This window comes from Ceratotherium simum, chromosome 24, assembly GCF_057802395.1.
Source record: "Ceratotherium simum simum isolate JZ-2026a chromosome 24, ASM5780239v1, whole genome shotgun sequence".
NCBI classification, from domain to species: domain Eukaryota; kingdom Metazoa; phylum Chordata; class Mammalia; order Perissodactyla; family Rhinocerotidae; genus Ceratotherium; species Ceratotherium simum.
In genome coordinates, this window is record NC_141923.1 from 23,088,678 (window position 1) to 23,110,160 (window position 21,483).

The 21,483-nt window shown below is 37.8% G+C and overlaps 1 protein-coding gene across 1 annotated transcript in view; it reads right to left on the reverse strand.

The window, feature by feature from the left end:
* TSHR (thyroid stimulating hormone receptor) overlaps positions 1 to 6,521 on the reverse strand; it is a 63,646-nt gene extending 57,125 nt beyond the window's left edge. The window contains exons 1-2 of the mRNA XM_087447772.1: positions 6,442 to 6,521; positions 2,706 to 2,780 (exon numbers count right to left, since the gene is read on the reverse strand). Of these exons, the coding sequence (XP_087303898.1) occupies positions 2,706 to 2,780; positions 6,442 to 6,521 (155 nt within the window). The remainder of the gene's footprint in view (positions 1 to 2,705; positions 2,781 to 6,441) is intronic.
* Positions 6,522 to 21,483: the final 14,962 nt, after the last annotated feature.

The following is a 21,483-nucleotide window of genomic DNA, read 5'->3' on the forward strand; positions in this document are numbered from 1 at the left end:
CCTCCTCTTTTTTGCTGAGGAAGATTGGCCCTGGGCTACCATCCTTGCCCATCTTCCTCTACTTTATAAGAGACGCCGCCAAAGCACGGCTTGATAAGCGGTGCGTCGGTCCGTGCCCGGGATCCGAACCTGCGAATCCCAGGCCACCAAAGCAGAGTGTATGAACTTAACCACTAGCCACCGGGCTGGTCCCCGCCTTCAATTTTGAAGAATCTTTTTGTTGGGATGGCAGATATTTGCTGTTGTTATTTTCACTGTTTTGCTCTTTGTAGACATCTTCCCATTGCTTTATGGGTTCTATCATTTCTGTTGAGAAGTATTATATTGAAAGTATTATGTACTTTTTTCCTCTGGCTGCTTTTTATGATTATCTCTTTGTCTTTAATTTTTAGCACTTTTACTATGATGTGCCTTAATGTGGTTTTCTTTGCATTTATCCTGTTGGGGTTTGCAGTACTTTTTACATGTGTGACTTGATGTCTCATATGAGTTTTGTAAAATTCTCTTCAAATATTGCTTCTTCCATTCTTTTTCTCTTCTTTTTCTTGGGGTCCAATTATAGGTATGCTAGACTTTTTACTGTGCCATATATTTCTGATTTTCTTTTACTCTCCATGCTTCAGGCTTCAGATATATTCTTCTGACCTATCTTGTAGGTTACTAATTCTCATTTGAGCTGTGTGTAATCTGTTGTTGAACTCATACATTTAGATTTTACTTTATTTAATTTTTAAGTTCTAGAGTTTCCATTTGATCCTTTTAACAAATAGTTTCCAGTTCTATTCTGAAATTGTCTATCTTGCCATTTAAATTTTTGAATGTATTAATTATAGTCATTTTAAAGTCTGTGTCTGATAATTCCAATATGTGAATCTCCTGTGGATATTTTTTCTGTTGTCCGTTTTCTTGTCTTTATTTTTTTTTTCCATAAATTCTTGTTGTTTTTATTTTGTATGCTTGGTTATTTTTTATTGATTCAAAGCTAGGGTTTAGTATTTGTGAGGGCTGATCTATTTCCCATTATCCCATTCTTCTAGGATGAAGCTCTTTGGGGATCCCAGCTAAAATTCCAGGGTGTTTACTAGAAGCCATCCTCCTTCATAAACCCTGAACTCCAATTTTTATTTCCCTAGCCCTATGAGACTGCCTAAACCTCTGAGCAGCCCCTGAGCCTCTCAGCTGTTGCTCACGATTCAGCAAATATCTCAAGGCGAAAACACCCAGATGTTGTTTTGGGATTTCTTCTTACCCCTCAAGTTCTTGATGCCTTCATAACACTCAAATACCTTCAAACAGATTTTTTTTTTCATCAGCTTCCTCTGTTATTCTCAGACTGGTGGTTGATCTGATAACGTAAGCTAGCCTACCATAGCTGGAAGCAAATTTCTGGGTGTCAGTATTCTTGAAGGCAGCATAATATAGTGCATAGGGAAAGAATATTTGAGTCAGACATTTATGGAGTAAAAATTCTGGCCCTATTCCTTAGTAACCGTGTGACCTAGGAAAACATATTTAGCCTCTCTGCATTTATGTTTTTCTTATACAAATAATAGAAATAATAATCTCTACTTCACAGCGTTGCTTTCTGAGAGCTCAATAAGGTTAAATAAATAAAGTACATAAAATGTTTAGCATAATGTCTAGAACAAACTAAGTATTTGTAGATGATAGGTATTTTTTTTTTGCTGAGGAAGATTAACCCTGAACTATCATCTGTTGCCAATCTTCCTCTTCTTTTTTTTTTTTTCGCTTGAGGAAGACTCGCCCTGAGCTAACACCTGTGCCAGTCCTCTATTTTGTATGTGGGTTGCCACCACAGCATGGCTGATGAGGAGTGTAGGCCTGTGCCCAGGATCCACACTCACGAACCCAGGCAGCCAAAGTGGAGCATCCTGAACTTAACCACTACGCCACGGGGCCAGCCTCAATGCTAGGTATTTTTGTTTCTTCATCAAGAAATAATTAATATTTTGTAATACATGGCTGCTTAAAAAGTTGTAATATGATTATGTAAAACTTTTTATAGGTTGTAATGTACTAGAGAAATAAAAACAGAGTAATTATTTTGAAGTGAATTGACTTTTTTTGTGCTAGGCATTGTGCTAAGTGCTTACATGCATTATATCATTAATATTTATAATAACCATATGACGTTGGGACTCTTATTACCCTTATTTTACAAATGAGGAAACTGAGGCTAGGAAAGATTCCATGACTTGTCCGAGGTTAGCTAGTGTGTAGGCAGAGACACCAGGGTTCAAACCCAACTCTCACCAACTCCAAAGCCAGACCTCTTAACCCCATTCCTGATCTAATATCACAAAGCTACATTTATCTTTCCTAATTGAGGAAAAAATGTTAGCTTTGCAGAATCTTGCATGGGCCCTGGAATCAAGTAGATAGTCAGTAAATATTTATTGACTCATCAACATCCACACCAATAAAATCTGCTGTCACATTAGTAAGAGAATGAAATGACAATTCACAGAGAGGACTTCTAATTTTGTCTTTAACTTCCAACCATGGAAGTGAAAATTAGGATGGATTAACATAAACTGAGAGTGAGAACAAGTTAAGAATTTAATCATAAACAGAATTTTGACCCATGATTTAGAAACCAGCTATTATTGCTATCTGGAGTCCCCGAATTATCAGTCAGAAGTGGTTGTGGGTGGGGTCTATGCTGCACTTTTCATTGTACTTACATGTGAGTCATTTTACTCAAATTGTAGAAGGAATGTGATTCCAGCCGCTGCAGCGTTGTGTCTATTGATAAGTAGCTGAACGTCACAAAAATATAAGACAAAGTAGAAAGTTAGTAGGGTTGCGATCTCCAAACTTACTATTAATTTTGATGTAACTTCTTTATCAGGGGCTTCCCAGATCATGCAACATGCAAAACCCTCATGGTTTCTCTCTAATTAAGTTAAAATAGTTACTACTTTTTTCAGATCCTGTAATACCTGAAAATTTCCCAATACTTTAAGCCCTGTTCATCCTTCAGATTTTATTCAGCTGATACTCCCTTCAGAAGCTTTCCCCAATTTCCCGATTATGTCAAATTTCTCATAGTATATCCGCATAGCACCATGAACTTCTGCTTTCGCTACTTATCACGACACAGCTTTCCAACTATTTGGATGATATTTGAGTTATGTTGTCTCATTTCACTACAAGTTCTCTGAAATGGAGAACTGTGTCTGTTTGTGGTGGCCATTGAATCTTGAGTGTCTTTCATAGCACGTGGCATGTAGTAGACTCAATAAATACGTGTTAAGTGAATGAATGAATAGGTGAGTTACTTAAAATGGCAAAAAATGAAAGACATTAGAAAAGAACACAAGAATGGAAAAGAGGCATTTTAAATGTAGTACCTAATACTATGGGATTAGAAATGTAGTTTCAAGGAAGATGAAGAGAAATCCGCAATTCTCTAGTGGAACATTCCATAGGGAGGTGACTACACATCTTCTCAAGACTGCTCTTCTTGATTTTGATGAGGTTGAAAATTCAAGATTCATCTTGAACTTTGTAAGCAAAAGACAACTCAAATAAAAGTTTTAAGTACTAAAGAGGAGAAAAGAGAAACTTCTAAATACAACTTGTCGAGAATACACAAGGAATGATGTTTCAAATAGCGTCCTCAAATTCCATCTTGTAATGAGAATGACTAATGCAGCCAAATTCAATGACTGCTTTTTATTGAGAGGCATTTCCATGACATTTGGGAAAATTAATGATTAGCAGATGGTGTCCACCTGTAGCCATAGCAAAGATTCTCAACCCTGACCATACAATTGAACTACGAGGGAGGCTTTTGAAACACACAGATGTCCAAGACCAGGTCCAGGATAATTAGACAGAGTTTTTGAGGGATGGGGCAAACACTTTTATTTTTAAAAAGCTTCCCAGATGACTCTAGTGTGCAGGCAGGGTTGAGAACCACTGGCCTATAGTTTGAACTGAATTTGCCAGTAAAATTCCAATAATGCTAGTAAAATTTCAGTAATACGATAACTTGTAAGAGGAGCTCTGACTGTTCCATTTGAATTTTTACCATGGTTATTGTGAGTATGCTAATGGTCCTGTGCTTCCTGTTTTGAATTATCTATTCTTTAAACAATTATCCTTTGATTTATCAGGTCTCCCAAGCCGTTGCCACTTGTGGATAACATTACACAACTTATTTTGATCCAAATATCATATTTCTAACGTAGAGGAAACAATGGCAGATGTTGAAAAGAATTAATTTATTGTGTAGAGATTGTGGAGATTTATAACGCATGAAGCTGAGCCATCTGAAGGGCAAGATTAATTTCGAAGGCTGCAAACTTGTGTTCCTAACTTTGCATCATATCCATTGCTCCAAATTTTCTCCTGAATTTCTTAGTTTAGAAGTGTGAAGCATTCTCAAGGTTTTAGTGGGACAGTCATTCAGTCCATGTCATAATAGCTGAAGTTCTAGTTTTTTCAACTGAATGATACCTCCTTAGAGGGGTCTCAGATAAGTTGTAAAGACAACATATAGGAACCATTTATTCAGTGGGATGAAAGGAGTGATTTCCTGCTTGCTTATTTCATTTTTATAAACAGGAAAAATCAGATCCTACTTCTTCCTCAAATTTCTTCTTAACATGTAAGGCTTATATAATCAATAGAGTGACCATATCATTTATCATTCAAACTAGAACATTTTGTGAGTTAAAATAGGGTGCTATTAATAATTATGCCAGAATAATAGGTGGGAATTTGTACTGTCCCAGGCAAACCTACCTAGGGTCACCCTGGTGATGTCTCCCTTGTTCCCTAGATATACCAGCCCTTTAACTATTATTCATGTATGTGTGTGTGCTTTCATTCAACAAATTTCTATTGAACATTTACTGTATGTCAGAAATTGGGCATTGACAAAACAGACCTGTTCCCTAGCTTCAAGGAGCTCCCAGTAGTGGGAGATACACAAGGGTAAATGAAATTAACACATAGAGTGGTAAGTGCTCTGCTGTGGTTCAGATTAACCCAGACTGGAGAATCTAGCACAGTCTCCCTGGAGGAAGCCTCAAAGGGCCTTCAAATCTGCCTGGACATCCTGTATATTCTCAATCAACCCTCCTTCTTTTATTGCCCATCACTTTCATTTCAAACCTCAAGTTCCTAACTCTGCCAGCTCCACCCTCAATATTAGTAGATACTCTTTTAATAATTTGTAGAAAAGACTGAAACCTTGAGATGAGAATTCCTCAAATTCTCCTTCAATAAGTCTATTAGTTTTCCTGCACCTGCCCCATATCTTACCGCTACTTTCTTTTTCCTCGTAAAAGGGGATCATCTTCCTGTAGAAAGTCAGTCGCTCTATTTGGGTCCCGTCCCATCCTGCCTCCTCAGGGATCTTAGGCTCTTAAAATCGTTCTTTCCTCGCTTTCTGTAGCCTCTCCCTCTCTACTGATGCTTTTCCCTGGTCTCAGTTACATCTACCTGTTTATGACTTTCAAGTCTCCATCTCCACCCAAATCTCTCCTCTGAGTGCCCCCACATAGCCGGCACTTCTGGTCCTCCTCACTCTACTTTCCCTTTTTCTTCTTACTATATCCATTATTCACTTCTAAATTAGGATATATTTACTTATTATGTTTTTGGTTCATTGTCTATTTTCTTTCATTCAAATGTAAACTCCCTGGGGGTGTGGCTCTTTGTCTGTTTGCTCCCTGATGTATCCCCATCTCTTAGAACAATAATTGGCACATAATAGGGACTGAATAAATATTTATCAAATGAATGAATGAAAAACTTATGTCCTGATGTCTACTGGACATATCTGCTTGATGCCTCAAAGGGACCGCAAATGCCATATGCCCCAAATTGAATTCCTAATGTACCCCTTCCCCTCCACAGCAAATCCACAGCAAACTTCTCCTCTATCTCAGCGAATATGTTCATCAACAACACAGGTGTCCTAGGCTGAAACTTGGATGAAATTCTTCTCTCTCTCCCTCCGTCTTCAAATCAATCAATTTTCAAGTTTTTCAGTTCTCCCTTATTTCTTTCTCAAACTGGCCACTTTTTCTTTATTCCCACTCAACCATCATCATTCAATTCTCCCTCCCCTCTCCCCTGGGGCATTGCACCAACCTCTTCACTAGCTTCCTGTCTCCAGCCTTGCTCCATTTTGACTCCCTTTCCACAGGGCAGTCAAGGGAATGTTTCTAAAATAATCTGATCATGTCACTTCCCTGCTTATAACCATTCGGTGGCTTCCTCCTTCAGGAAGATTTCAAATTCCTTCACATGATTCATGAGACTCTACAAATGCTTACCACCTCCCACCCCCAGTTTTATTTTTCTCTACTGCTCCTCTCCCAGCCTAAGCTCCAGCCTTGACAAACTTATTTTAAATTCTCAGACAGCCCAGCTTTTCCTTTCTGCTTGGAACTATCTTTCCACCTTTTTTCTTGGCCAGATAATGCAGATCGCAAGTTAGGCGCCGTTTCCTCCAGGAAGCCTTCCCTGTCCACACTTCCCATCCAGGTAATATGCCTCTCATATGAGTTCCCACAGCACCCTATAACTCACTGCATTATGGCACTTATCACTCTCTTAGGAAGGAAACTGGAGGCTCCATGAGTATTGTCAAGTGTTGTATGAGAAGCATCTAGCAAAATACCAAGCACAAAATAGGGCTCAATATATATTTGTTGAATGAATGAATGAACATAGGCAAGTGGAGACACCAAAGAGGCAACTGTATGAGGCAATGAGGGAAAAGGAAGAGCTAATGGGGAATTTGAGGGTTGTAGCTTACTGTCCACTAAATGGTGGTGCTGTTAAAAGGAGAAAGAATAGAGAAGGAGAAGTTCAGGAGGAAGATGATGAGTTTATTTTGGATATGCTGTTTGTAGTGCCTGTAGGTGATGATAATTGGAAGGATATTTGTAACACAGGCCTGAATTGTAAAAACAAGTCAGGGCTAGAGATTATCTAGGAATTATCTAGATTAATTCAGGGCTAGAGATAATTAGGAATTAGTTGCATTAGGAAATAGTGAAGCCAAAGGAATGGGGGTGTTCATTCAAGGAGAGGAGGGTTTAGAGGAATTAGGACAAAATAAACAAAGCATTTAAGGAATTGAATGAAATGAAATAGGAAGCCAGGAAAGGAGACTGAGGACGAATAGCCAGGATAAGATGATACAAAGAGGGATGAGAGAACAATATCAAGGAAAGCAAAGGAGGCAAGAATTCGAAGAAGGAAGGGCTGGTCAGGAACGTCAAAAGCTGCAGAGACATTCAGTTAGAATGGTTTCTCAGCCTCAGCACCCCTGACATTTTGGACTAGATAATTCTTCATTGTGGCGGATATCCTATGCTTTGTAGGATTTTAGCAGATCCTTCACCTCTACCCTTTAGATGTGAGTAGCATCCCATTCTCTAGTTGTGACAACCAAAAATGTCAAATGCCTCTCAAATGACACAATAGACAATAAATGGTCATGAAATGAATAAATTTAGCATGAAACTGTACAGGCTGCTCCTGGTTGTATTCTCATTTGGTGTGCCTGAATTACCTTCATCACTTGTCAGAATCAATTAAATGAAATACAGACCTGGTTTATTTCATATATAGCTACATTGTTTGTCAACTCAATGTGGAAGTCGTTTTTCTCCTGACTCTGAGTGGGTAGCAATTCCGTTTTCTAAGGTTTGGAATTATTTTTAATTATTATTTTTTTAAGCGAGAGAAGTCTGAAATCATTGGGTACATTTATGACAAACTGTAAACATTTGTACTAGTGGTGAAAAGTGAATCAAGAATTGCTAACCGGGATAGATAGATTAGAGATAGATATACAAATTTGTTTATGGGAGAGATACTCAGTTATGATTTTGCCACATCCCAAGATATATTAAAATACATCAAGAATTATTAAATTTTCAATGCCAAATGAATTTAAATTTGCTTTAGGCTTAAAAAATCATTTAGGAATTAGGGAGTGAAGATGAAGCAAAATCAAATAAATATCTTGTACATAAAATTTTCATATACATTAGAAATGTAGATGTCATAGACTTATGCAAGTACAATATATAACAAGTATTTTTCCTAACAGGACACATTTAGAAAATAACATGTCACAATTGCAAATTTTTCTTTATATTCCAAAAAATGACTTACATCCTGGAAATATTGGGCAGATTTGAAAATGCACGACTGGGAATGGTTTTCAGATGAGTCTCTATAAACTTCCTATGAAAATAAGTTACACAATTAGAGTTTTAATCATTGGACTTTTCTAATAACTCACCTTAACTATATAGAACACATTATTAGAAGCATGATGGTCCTTATGATATGTATTTCATCATACATAATCAATAAAATAATACTGGATGAAAAAACAAACATACAGTTTTTCCCCCCAACAAAACAAGAATTGAGAGTGAGATTCAAATGCAGAAAATGAGTCTTCATATTTCCTCTTTGAATCAGCAGTAAACTAGTATGTCTTGTCTAACAGCATATGCAATTTTTTAACTGAAGAGCAACATAATATGTTCATAAGTTTATTAGGACTGCTGAATTCATATCATGCACTTGTCAATGGAAATGTCTGGGAATACTGTCAGAATATATATTAAGAGAAACTAAATGCATTTGATATATCTTATAGATTAAAAATAGTGGTGTGAGGGCCGGCCCAGTGGCATGGTGGTTAAGTTCATGTGCTCCGCTTTGGCGGCCTGGCGTTTGCAGGTTTGGATCTTGGGCGCAGACCTACACACTGCTCATCAAGCCATGCTGTGGCAGCATCCCATATACAAAATAGAGGAAGATGGGCACAGATGTTAGCTCAAGGCTAATCTTCCTCAGCAAAAAGAGGAAAATTGGCAACAGATGTTAGCTCAGGGCCAATCTTCTTCACCAAAAAAAGAAAAAGTAGTGGTATGGTTATAGTCTTTTTGCCCAAGCAAAGTTCTCTTCACCCATTACCTTGATCTAATCATCTACTTGCTGCAGTTTGGAAATAACTGACTGATCCTTCTCAGGATCTGGTCTTCTTTGTTCCATATGCAACTTAAAGGCTGTGGCTTTTCTTCCAGTTTGCTTTTTGGATACCTTTCAGAAGGCTGAGACTGTTTTCCTTCTAGATAATGAGACATCCTCATGAATCCCAGTACGTCTCTCCACCTAGGTGCTCCATTTTTGACTTCCTTACTTTGCTATAGCAACTGTTTGAATAGAATCCTGTTTGGAAAAAGATGTACCTACTGTCCTAACTCACTTTACAAAAAGACAATGCCTCACCATGCTTATCTTCTCCATCATTCTGTTTTTGCCATTTTAATATTGGTAATCACACATCATCCATATACTATCTTATTTAAGATAATAGACTAAAATTGAGTAATCAAAACAGCATGGTACTGGCACAAAAACAGACACACAGATCAATGGAACAGAACTGAGAGCCCAGAAATAAACCCACACATCTATGGACAGCTAATTTTTGACAAGGAAGCCAAGAATATACAATGGAGAAAGGAAAGTCTCTTCAATAAATGGTGTTGGGAAAACTGGACAGCCACATGCAAAAGGATGAAAGTAGACCATTATCTTATACCTACACAAAAAATTAACTCAAAATAGATTACAGACTTGAATGTAAGACCTGAAACCATGAAACTTCTAGAAGAAAACATAGGCAGTAAGCTCTTCGACATCAGTCTTAGCAGCGTATTTTCATGGACCACGTCTGACCAGGCAAAGGAAACAATAGAAAAAATAAACAAATGGGACTACATCAAGCTAAAATCTTCTGCACAGCAAAGGAAACCACCAACAAAAAGAAAAGACAACCTAACAATTGGGAGAAGATATTTGCAAACCGTATATCTGAGAAGGGGTTAATATCCAAAATATATAAAGAACTCATACATCTCAACAACAAAAAAACTAACAACCGAAATAAAAAATTGGCAAAAGATTTGAACAGTCATTTTTCCAAAGAAGATATACAGATGGCCAACAGGCACATGCAAAGATGTTCAACATCACTAACTATCAGGGAAATGCAAATCAAAACTACAATGAGATATCACCTCACTCTTGTCAGAATGGCTATAATCAACAAGACAGGAAATAGCAAGTGTTGGAGAGGATGTAGAGAAAAGGGAACTCTCATACACTGCTGGTGGGAGTGTAAACTGGTGCAGCCATTATGGAAAACAGTATGGAGATTCCTCAAAAAATTAAGAATAGAATTACCATACGACCAGCTATTCTGCTGCTAGGTATTTATCCAAAGAATATGAAAACACAAATGCATAAAGATACATGCACCCCTATGTTCATTGCAGCGTTATTCACAATAGCCAAGACTTGGAAGCAACCTAGGTGCCCATCAAGAGACGAATGGATAAAGAAGATGTGGTATATATACACAATGGAATACTATTCAGCCATAAAAAAACGATGAAATCTGGCCATTTGTGACAACGTAGATGGACCTTGAGCATATTATACTAAGCGAAATAAGTCAGAGGGAGAAAATCAAATACCGTATGATCTCACTCATAAGTAGAAGATAAAAACAACAACAAACACATAGAGACAGAGACTGGATTGGTGGTTACCAGAGGGAAAGGGAGGAGGGAGGAGGGTGAAAGGGGTGATTAAGCACATGTGTATGGTGATGGATTGTAATTAGTCTTTGGGTGGTGAATGTGATGTAATCTATACAGAAATCAAAATATGATGTACACCTGAAATTTATATAATGTTATAAACCAATGTTAGCACAATAAAAATAAAATAAAAAGTACAGAAGCCCCCCCACACACACACAAAGAAAAGATATTAGACTAAAATTGTGTATTTTCCCTTCTAGGCTTCAGGGTTATTTCTCAACAGTCTATTTCCTTGATCTATGCATTCTTTGAACTACTAATTTTTGCAGTGATTGAAATATATTTTGAACTTCTGGTTTCTGGTTCCACATGTCAGGAGCCTGGAAGTCACCCGTCCATCCTAACAACAAGTAAAAAGCTGAAGAGACTGAAACATTAAAAACTCTTCTTGGATCCGTAAGAGAGGGGAGGACACAGGGCAAGTTACTGTCCCCAAGATTGGAGAGACAGGGGAATACAGGGAGTCCTGGCTTCCCAGAACAGAGACTCATGAGAAAACCACCCCGGGAACAAGTGCCAGGGTAGAAAAACCTGAGCTGTCATTGACAAATTGCTGGAGGCACAGTGTGGACAACTCTGAGAGTTGCAACTCCAGGGGAACCCAGTCATAGAGGGACCTCCACAGTTTTGTGAGATTTACCTCTGCGAGCTTAACCAGATTCCAACAGTAAATATCAGAGAAAACTCCCTTGTGCTTCCAGCAAAAAGAGGGGAAAAGGAACCATCTGGAAATACACGAGAGCACTCTGTTCTTCTTAACAAGGCCTCTCTTCAGGGGAAACTAGTTAACCAAAGCCTAACTGACCTGGGGAAGGGAAATACGAACTCTAGCCCACTCTAGCCATCCTGCCCTGCCTAAGGGGAGAGAAAAAAACTGAGAAACACTGTGAAGTTCACAGTCCAGAGGCACAGGCTCACTAGAAGACTGAGACCTAATCATAGGATCAGAGAATGCTTCCCCTCCCCCGACACCTCACCACCACGTTACTAAAGGCTATTTATAGCACTTCCTTTAAACTTATGTCATGTTTGTCTATCAAGAAATATATCTGTAACTTGCCTAATCAAAGCATCAGCAAGGCCAAAGTAGTTTATAAAAGGACCTATTAACTTGGTAGGGAGATGTGGTGTGAATGACAGAAGGGGAGATTGTCAGCCTCTTGCAACTCTTGGTGTTTCAGCATGAAGACCAAAGTCGCCTTATAATGATTTCAGAAATTCAGGTCCCATAAATTACCTGCCCTCCCTCACAGGTCTCCCACTTACATTCCCTTAATTGGATAGATTAAAAGCCTGTTGGTCCAGATCCAAGATTCTGAAGTTAAAAAGAGAAGAGAATAACAAGTCTTTTGACTAAAATCTCTGAGTAAAATTGGGCCACGCTAATGGAAAACAAAGGATAAGATACACACCTGTTGCGTATCACTCAAGGAGATTGAGTTTCCTAAGCTCAAAGATAATCTTACTTATAGAGCAGGCCCTAAGGCATGGATCTTGAGGGCATACTCATCATAAGATTGCACACACTGCTTGTAGGTAATATGGACCTAATTTATAACTTTCGTTGGCTAACAATTTTGGTGTTTATTCTGTGTTCACAAGTAAATAACATATATTTAATTAAAAAGAAAATTAGAGTAAGGTTACAATGGTTTCTAAAAAGTTTGACTTGGAATGGAAATAGCATCTAAATGCAATTTATTAGACTTCAGGTTAAAGGGTCAAATAATGTTTATGTCCTTTCCCATGTAGGAATTTCTGAAATATATAATACATGTTTCTTGAATTCTCTCTTTCTCTTTCACACACATAAACACATACACACTTTAAGTTAGAACAAAGATCTTTCTCCTACTACTGAGTTAGTTGCAGGTGATGGGGTTCAGGACACACTCTCCCAAAATATGGCACCTTGGCATATTGAATACTTTAAGCTGGAGGACTTTGAGAAATGGCAGGTGCAGGATGGACTCTCTAACTCTCCTTCTCCCCTGAAGTAGATCATAACACCCTCATGTGGGAGGTGCTCTCCCTATACCAGGAGGAAAGGAGCATCCTTGTCTCTAAAGACACCAAGAGGAATCTAAACAAACAGATCTTGCTAAGTTTCCCCCAGTTTACTACCTTTAACCTCATACCCCTTTGTCCTATTACATTTTTCAATAACTTTCCACTCTTCATCAAACTGGCATAAAAACACTCAGGTTTAATCAGTTCTTCAGGTCTTCATTTGCTTCTGAAGGCTTCCATGTCCTGTAAAACTTACATTAAATAAATGTGTATGCTTTTCTCTTGTAAATCTGTCTTTTGTTACAGGGTCCCACCTGAGAAACTAGAAGGATAGAAGGAAAATATATTTTTTCCTCCCCTACAGTTTCTGGTGATGGGATGGGATAGTAAAAGGCTGGAATACTCCACTTGCCTTGGAGATGACAGTTGAGGTCTGGGACAACTGACAAAAAGTCGGCAAAAGGTAAGAACTCTTACCATGTCAGTTTCCTGGATCTCTGCTTTAGTGCTCAGTCAAGAGAGGAAGGTAAAAATTTCTCCTTGCCCCTTCCTGTATAAATTCAGATTAGCATGAAAAAACATTTGTAAGAATTAGTTCTTTGCATTGTGACTCTTGTGACTTTTGTTTTGAATACCTATTGGTTATTGATCCTTTTCCTCCCAGGGACAGCTATTGCTTTCCTGTTTGTTTTGTTTTGTGTCCTGAGAGCTTGACTTGGTTTTTCACCTGCCAGAGTATGCAGGTTGTTGGTTACCTTTTAAGTAATTCACCTAGGAAACAAAGATTCTGTGTTTTATCAAAATAACTTCCTGGGCTTTATGTTGTCTTTCTCAGGCCTTCTGATTACTTATAATATTAAAAGAGCTAAGGGTTTCGTTCACAACTATGTAACCTTCTGCATTTGCCTTTAAAATCTTTTATTGTCACTTCTGTTAAATAGATGACCAAGATCTTAATCAAGTGTTTGAAGGTTTTGACATTTTTGACAAACTTCCCCAAATTAAATTCTAAATAAAATCTTTTTGATTTTGAACTAACTTTGAGATTTCCCAGAGGGACCTTGCAAAGCAGACTTATAGAAGAGCCTATATGATCAATCACTCTTCTAACTGTATGTATATTAATAATTAGGCTAAGTTTGATGAGACTAGACTTATTTTTGCAAAAAAAATTTGATTATCTGTGGTAGAAATGGAGGTGATTGTAGAGAAAAATTTTGTTTCAATGAAAAACTATAACCTACCTTTGTGAATGTTCATTATCTTGGAGCTATTTTCATCTTTGTAAACCGGATCCTATCATTTTGTGCATTTTGTTAGTATTTAATGTTTCCAATTTTTCTCGACCTTCCTGACTTGGCATCCCTAAAAACTAAAACTGCCTATTTCTCAAAGCTCTGTAGGCTGAAGCTGGATGATGATGTAAACTTTTAGGAAATCACCATGACAGATCATGTATGGCTACTCTTTGTGCCTACTGCTGTGTGGCTTTTCAGAAAGTTCATTGGAACAACCAATGCCATCAAGAGAGACATTCAAACCACAAACCAGGAAATTCATTGGATTGTTACTGCCTGCCCTTACTCCACAACCCAAAGGTGCTTTGAGCCCAACATCTAGAAATCTTCTCGACTAATGACCCTCTGGACTCAAAAACTGAGTTTATAGTTTGTTCTAACCATTAACATTTGTTTTTCTTTATTTCCATAGAAATATCCCTCATTAAATGCCTGATTGCTAACACCATATAGAGGCCTAACTTATGTGGGGGATCAGAATTGACCACCCCAAAATGTGTCTCTTTGGCTTGATTATTTTTAAGGACAAAAGACTCTGAAAGAAAGTTTGACCTTCCCACTAACTGCTAAAGGAATTTAAGATAGAAGGCCTGTTCCAGGAAGAAGCTATCACCATAGATAACTAGAGTATAACATAAACCAGGTGTGATAGACAGGGAGGAACCTAACAAGGGCTTTTTTAATCCAAGTCCTCTCCATCTCTCATTGTTTTTACAAGGCATGGTCAACATTTGTTTATCAAACATTTGCTTTTCCATCTCCACATAAATTGCCTTCCTCCTCATTGAAGTCCCAAACCATGGCCCCCAACTTCCTCCTGTGTCTTTAGCTGAAGATGATATTTAAGGTGGTGGCTTTGGCCACTTTGGCGAGTTACTGAGATTTCCTGGGTTTCTCCCATGTATACGTGTTATTAAATTTGTTTGATTTTCTCCTGTTATTCTGTCTCATGTCAATTTAATTCTTAGACCAGCCAGAAGGACCCAGAGGGTAGAGGAATAGTTCTTCCTCCCCTACACTTACATGGGTGCCCTACTCCCACCCATATCACCACCTCCTGCAATGAGACAACACTGTTTAGAACTGACCTATTCCTAGGACTAAGAGACTGGTTCAATGGGATATGGGACAATCTACCAACTAAGCTTCTGGACTATCGAACTTCTTGGGGAAAGTTTCAGATAGGGAATTGACAGGATTGAAGACATGCTACCCCAAAATACAGCACCTTGGCATACTGAATATTTTAAACTGGAAGAATTTGAGAAATGGCAGGTGCAGCAAGGACTCGCTGACTCCCTTTCTCCATTATGTGTACATAATCTGGAAAAATAAAACCATTATTGAGTTAAATTTTTTTTTTCTTACTTCTGGTGCAAGTTGCCTCTCTAAAATTCACCACATATTAGCTTAAGCTTTCTTTCACTTTCTTCCCCAGTTTTTAAAATGTTATTAGCCTAATTAACATGAAAACACGTAAGAAGAGGTTTCTTCCAAGGCATGTATTTCTCTTCAAGTAAGGAACAAAAGTCATTGCCTAGGACATGGCATCTAGCTAATTAAATAATGAAGCTACCATATTCATTTACAGAGCCTTTGTTCCATTTTCCCCAATAGTTTTGCTATGAGAGTTGTGGAGAATAATTATTGTAATATGTGAATACCTTGCCTACCCCTTGCCAACCCCAGATGCATGAGCCTTAATCCTTATGGAAGCTTCCTGGTTGTTTTGTTGTGCAGTAATTCTGTAGCTAGAGCTAATTGATAGGAGTGTTTATCATCAACCTGTTTCTCTTTCTGTCCCCGCATCTAAGGGCAAGCATCTGGATGTTCTCTCCGTTGTCTACATTTCCAAAAGCAGAACTTTTATTCAAAGAATGTTGTGACATTGTAATTACTGCTTTAAAAGCAGATGAGAGAGAAAAAAAGCAAATGATTGTGATTATTTGGGCAAAATATTTTATTTTACTTTCAGAACACATTTTGAATATTTGTGGAAAAGGAAAAATACATATCTATGTCTATATTCTTTTGACAAAAACATTAGAAAAGCTTCCAGGTGTTACACTATTGTCCAGAGAATTAGCATCAAAACAATATTTGTTTCATATGAAAATACACAAAGTACTGAAGAGACTCTGTTTTCCATTTGGCTTTGATGGTTCAAAATAAGAAGGCAATGATTATTCTCTCTAAAATATAATGAAAAAACTCAGAAAACTTACCTCATACAAATAGTACCAGTGTTTACTATCAATGACTAAGGCATCACGTTGTAAGTCATTGGAAAAAAAGTTCACAGCTATAGTTTCATCTCCTAAGTGGAGTATGTACATTTAATAGTTAAACAAGCTGGCTTTGGGTTATGGAAATTCCAAGAAAGAATAAATATCTCAGGTGATGATGCAATTTAATTTATTTTTCTATGACTTATTTAACCAAGAATGATCAAGGAGGCTATGACTTAGAGTCAAATGTTTCCTTTGGGCCTTACTGAGGCAACATTTATATTTCTTAGATGTTTGCATTTGGAAGATATAATGCAGAAACAGAAATGCATGTGAAACATCACCGATTGACTTGCAGATTTTGCAGAATAGGATCCAGTTTGAAGTACTGTCTTTTTTGTTCTTGCGGTAGCCATGGGGAGGGAAATCTGGTTAATGCTAGTAAAGAGAGCAGACAGTTCTCGATGTTCCAACGAGAACAGCTTGTGCAATTAAATTTCTCACAGTAATCTTGCATGATAGCAGGCTCATTTCACTGAAATTTTATCAACATGTAAATCCAATCAACATTCCAAGATCTTGTTTCTACAAGGCTTCTGGAATCTTAAATACATAGTTTGTGTGTATGTGTGCCCATGTGGGTGTGGGTTTTAATTAATGCTGCATATTTCTCACTACAGCCCCTATTTGATAAAGAATGTCAAGTATGAGCATGTCTGAATTTTACTGAATTGAAAAGCCTGGTCGATCTTCTTTGCCATACCTAAGCTTGCGTGGTCCAGAAAGGCCAAACTTCCCATTTGTGTGCCACATTTTTGGTCTCTTGGCAATCAAGCTGAGAATATTTTGTGACTCTGCATCAGGCTTGTTTGTTTAATGTCGTCATCTGCATTTCAAGGGCTTTTTGTATTAAATACCTGTGTCAATCAATCAACTGATATTTCATTTCATTGAAATGTGCCAAGTATATGACGCTGAACTAGTCAAGATAACTACAGAAAGTACTGGAAGTAGAAAAAGAGAGAACTGGTGCAAATAATCCAGATACTTACATATTGTAAAGTTGTGGAATATAAACTGGACAATATTAATTTAATTTTAATGTGACATCATTTGCCCCAGTGTTTTTCCTTTGCTGAGAAGAAATTCTCACTGGTGAATTAATTTTACTATTGTGCAATTTTTTTAATACTTGTGGCGAGTTGTGAGAGAGCACAGCAAGCACAGGAATTAACATCAGGGATGTAGATCCAGAAGGATCATGGAGTCAAATATCTGGACTCTTTACATATAGACTGTATTTTTAAGTATGAAAGAATTTTAAATCTGTACTATGTTGTGTTTTCTGGTTTTGGTGATAGAATGGGATTTTAGTTAGTGTTGCTACTGAATTATTTACACTTAATACAAAAGTAGCAGGTGGTGTCTACAATGCAAGGTGTGAAGCTGCAACTGGAATGTGTAACACACTGCCCAGATTCCAAGGGCAACTGTGAGTCATCATTTTGGGACAGACAATTTCCGTCTGGGCTTTAATTTTTGTGACTTGAGCCTTAGAAACCCAGGCAATGGCTTGACAGGTTTGGCTTATGGAAATTGTCCAGCTTAGGCCATCTGGGAGAGTCTTCTATTTGCAACGCTTGGTTTAGGTCTCCAGATTTTAAAAATATTTAATTTGGTTTTATTTCATTATTTGCGATAATTTTTATGTTGAAACTTTTTTTCACAAGTTTGAAGTATAATTTACATCCAGTAAGATGCACAAATCTTAAATGTATACTAATATACACTTGTGTATACAAGTATATGAGTATACTTATACTATACATATATATGTACACATATATTCATATGACCAGGAACTGGACAAAATTTAGAATATCTCCATCACTCCAGAAAGTTCTCTTGTGCCCCTTTCCAATCAGTAACCCCACTCTTCTCAGAAGATAACCATTATTCTGACTTCTAGTACCATAGATTGCTTGTTTATTAACTTCACATAAATGTAATTATACATTAGCCCCCCTTTTCTCTGGCTTCTTTTGTTCAACATAATGTTTTTGAGATTCATCCATGTTGTTGGATGTATTAGTAGTTATTTTTTATTGCCAATTATGAATACACATAATTTGTTTATTCATTCTCCAGTTGATAGTTTTCTAGTTTGGGGTTATTATGAATAAAGGTTCTATGAACATCCACATACAAATCTTTTTTTTTTTTGGTGAGGAAGATTAGCCGTGAGCTAACATCTGTTACCAATCCTTCTGCTTTTGCTGAGGAAGATTGGCCCTGGGCTAGCATCTGTGCCCATCTTCCTTTACTTTATATGTGGGATGCCATCACAGCATGGCTTGACAAGCGGTGCGTAGGTCCGCACTCAGGATCTGAACCTGTGAACCCCAGGCCGCTGAAGCAGAGCATGCGAACTTAACCACTATGCCACTGGGCCGGCCCCACACATACAAGTCTTTTTATGGGCATATACAATCATTGTTTTGGGGTAAATACCTAGGAATGGGATTTATGGATCATTGGTAAATATACGCTTAACTACGACAGAAACTGCCAGTTTCCAAATTGATTATACCATGCTCACTCTTATCAGTGATGATGAGAGTTCAGTTAATGTCACATCCTCACCAACACCTGGTATAATCAGTCTTTTAAATTTTACCCATACTGGTAGGTGTGTATGTATAACTTTCTTAATTGGTATTTTTAATCACTAAAGTATTTGGAGAAATGCATAGTTGAGTAAAAATGTTTATTTGTGTACACAAGTATGAAGGTTAATTTTATGTGTCAACTTGACTGGGCCATGGAGTACCCAGATATTTGGTTAAACGCTATTCTGGGTGTGTCTGTGAGGGTGTTTCTGGATGTGATTAACGTTTGAATAGGTAGACAGAGTAAAGCAGACTTCTCTCCCCCATGTGGATGGGCCTTATCCAATCCATTGAAGGCCTGAGCAGAATAAAAGCCTGCATAAGAAAGATTCTTTCTCTCTGCCTGACTATCTTTAAGCTGGGACATTGGTTTTCTCCTGCCTTTGGACTCAGACTCAAACTGGAACTTATACCAGCAGCTCTCCCTGTGTCTCCACCTTTCTGAATGCAGATCTTAGACTTCTCAGCCTCCATTATTGCATGAGCCAATTCCTTTTTTTTTTTTTTTTTGTGAGGAAGATCAGCCCTGAGCTAACATCCATGCCAATCCTCCTCTTTCTCCTGAGGAAGACCGGCTCTGAGCTAACATCTATTGCCAGTCCTTCTCCTTTTGTTTTTTTTTCCCCATTTTTCCCCCAAAGCCCCAGTAGAAAGTTGTATGTCATAGTTGCACATCCTTCTAGTTGCTGTATGTGGGACGCGGCCTCAGCATGGCCGGAGAAGTGGTGCGTCGGTGCGCGCCTGGGATCCGAACCCCGGCCACCAGTAGCAGAGTGCACGCACTTAACCGCTAAGCCACGGGGCCGGCCCCATGAGCCAATTCCTTATAATAAAATCAATCTCTCTCTCTTTGTGTCTCTCTTTCTCTCTCTTTCTCTCTCTATATATAGATAGATACAGATATATAGATATATATTCTCTTGATTTTGTTTATCTGGAGAACCCAGACTAATACAAGGGTCTAAATTAAAAATAATAATAAACACCTACATAGTGCTCACTGTGCCAAGCACTATAGCGCATTACAGTTATTATTACATGTACATAACAGCACTGTGAGTTAGATAATACTATTATTTCCATTTTACAGATGATGATCTGAGATACAGAAAGGTTAAATAACTTGCGAAGAGCCACACAGCTGTTAAGTAGGAGATCAGGATTTCAATCACAGGTGAAAAAAAGAGACCAGATTCTTTAGTATACTCTACTGCTGTTCTGCAAAGTGTAAAATGTGGCTAATACTACTACCTACCTCATAGAGTTGCTATGAAGATTTAATAAATTATTATTAGAAGCACTTAAACAATGTTCGACACATAGTGAACACTAGATAAGTGTTTTTGTTAAATAAAAACATACAAATCAGTTTGCCAATTTACTATTTGATGATGAGAAATACAACTGTCATATAGACCATAATATTCATGTCGGCGTGTTCATTTTTTCTTGTGGGCAGACTATTGTAGAGAACTAAGACAGATTCAGAGGATTGCTTGAAGAGCATGAAATCAATCTAGACAAGGAGAGGAACCCATTGATTAATGTTCTCAGGCTAAGAGAGCCTAACATCACCATTTCTTACAAGGAGTGACCTTGCTACGGTGTCTGAACACTTGACACTCAGTGATTTAAGTTTCCTTTGTCCTGGACATGAACTAGATGGGAATTTCCACAACTCTCATTTGTGATTCCACTTTTTCTCTGCCTTCATGGCTGATCAATGTCAACTGGACATTTTCTTCAATCAGATTGCAGGGTGTCATTCTATTTCCTTTAAGGAATTTTATGTATCTCTGTTATGATCCATTGCACGTTACTATAAAAATTTACTCTACTTCATTTGTTTCTAATTTCCTAGGGAGCATTACAGTGCAGCCTCAATATTATTGGGAATATTTTATTCTAGACTAATCCTTGGATTGTTGTTTAAGTGGTGTAGTATTCTTACTGGTATGTAAATAAAAGAAAAAAAATGTCAATGGTACCCCTTAATACTATTCCTGAACTCTCGTGGAACCCTTTAGGCTTTGAGGAGCACTGTTTAAAACCTAAATATTTGCCCAAATCTTGTTATTTTATGGATTAATAATCTGAGGAAAAGTTGAGTGACTTAAATTCACATAATGAAGTAATAGCAGTCAGGTTTCCTGCAAGTTCTCCACTACAAAGTACATATAGATATGGTATTCTGAAACTATATAACCATAGACACATTCCTTCCTTTGCTATGAAGTTGTGACCCAGAGGCACTTTAGGAATCGACACATGTTTAGTACTACGCATGTGCTGAGTGCCTACCATGTTCCAGGCATTATGCTTGGTGGGGCGAATGCAGTGGTAAACGAGCCAGACGAAGGTTCTCCCTTCACAATGTTGAGACCAGTCGGGGAGCCAGACATTAAAAAAAACACACACTTAAATAACTATATTATTATCATTGTGTTAGTGCTATGAAGGAAGAGTACAGATCTATGTAAGTGTACAAGAAGTCCTCCCCAAAGAATTGATTTCAGCTGAGACCCAAAGGCTGCAGTTTATAACAGAATCTGAATGATTACAAGTGTCAGTGAAGGAAGCAGACTGACAGATTGAG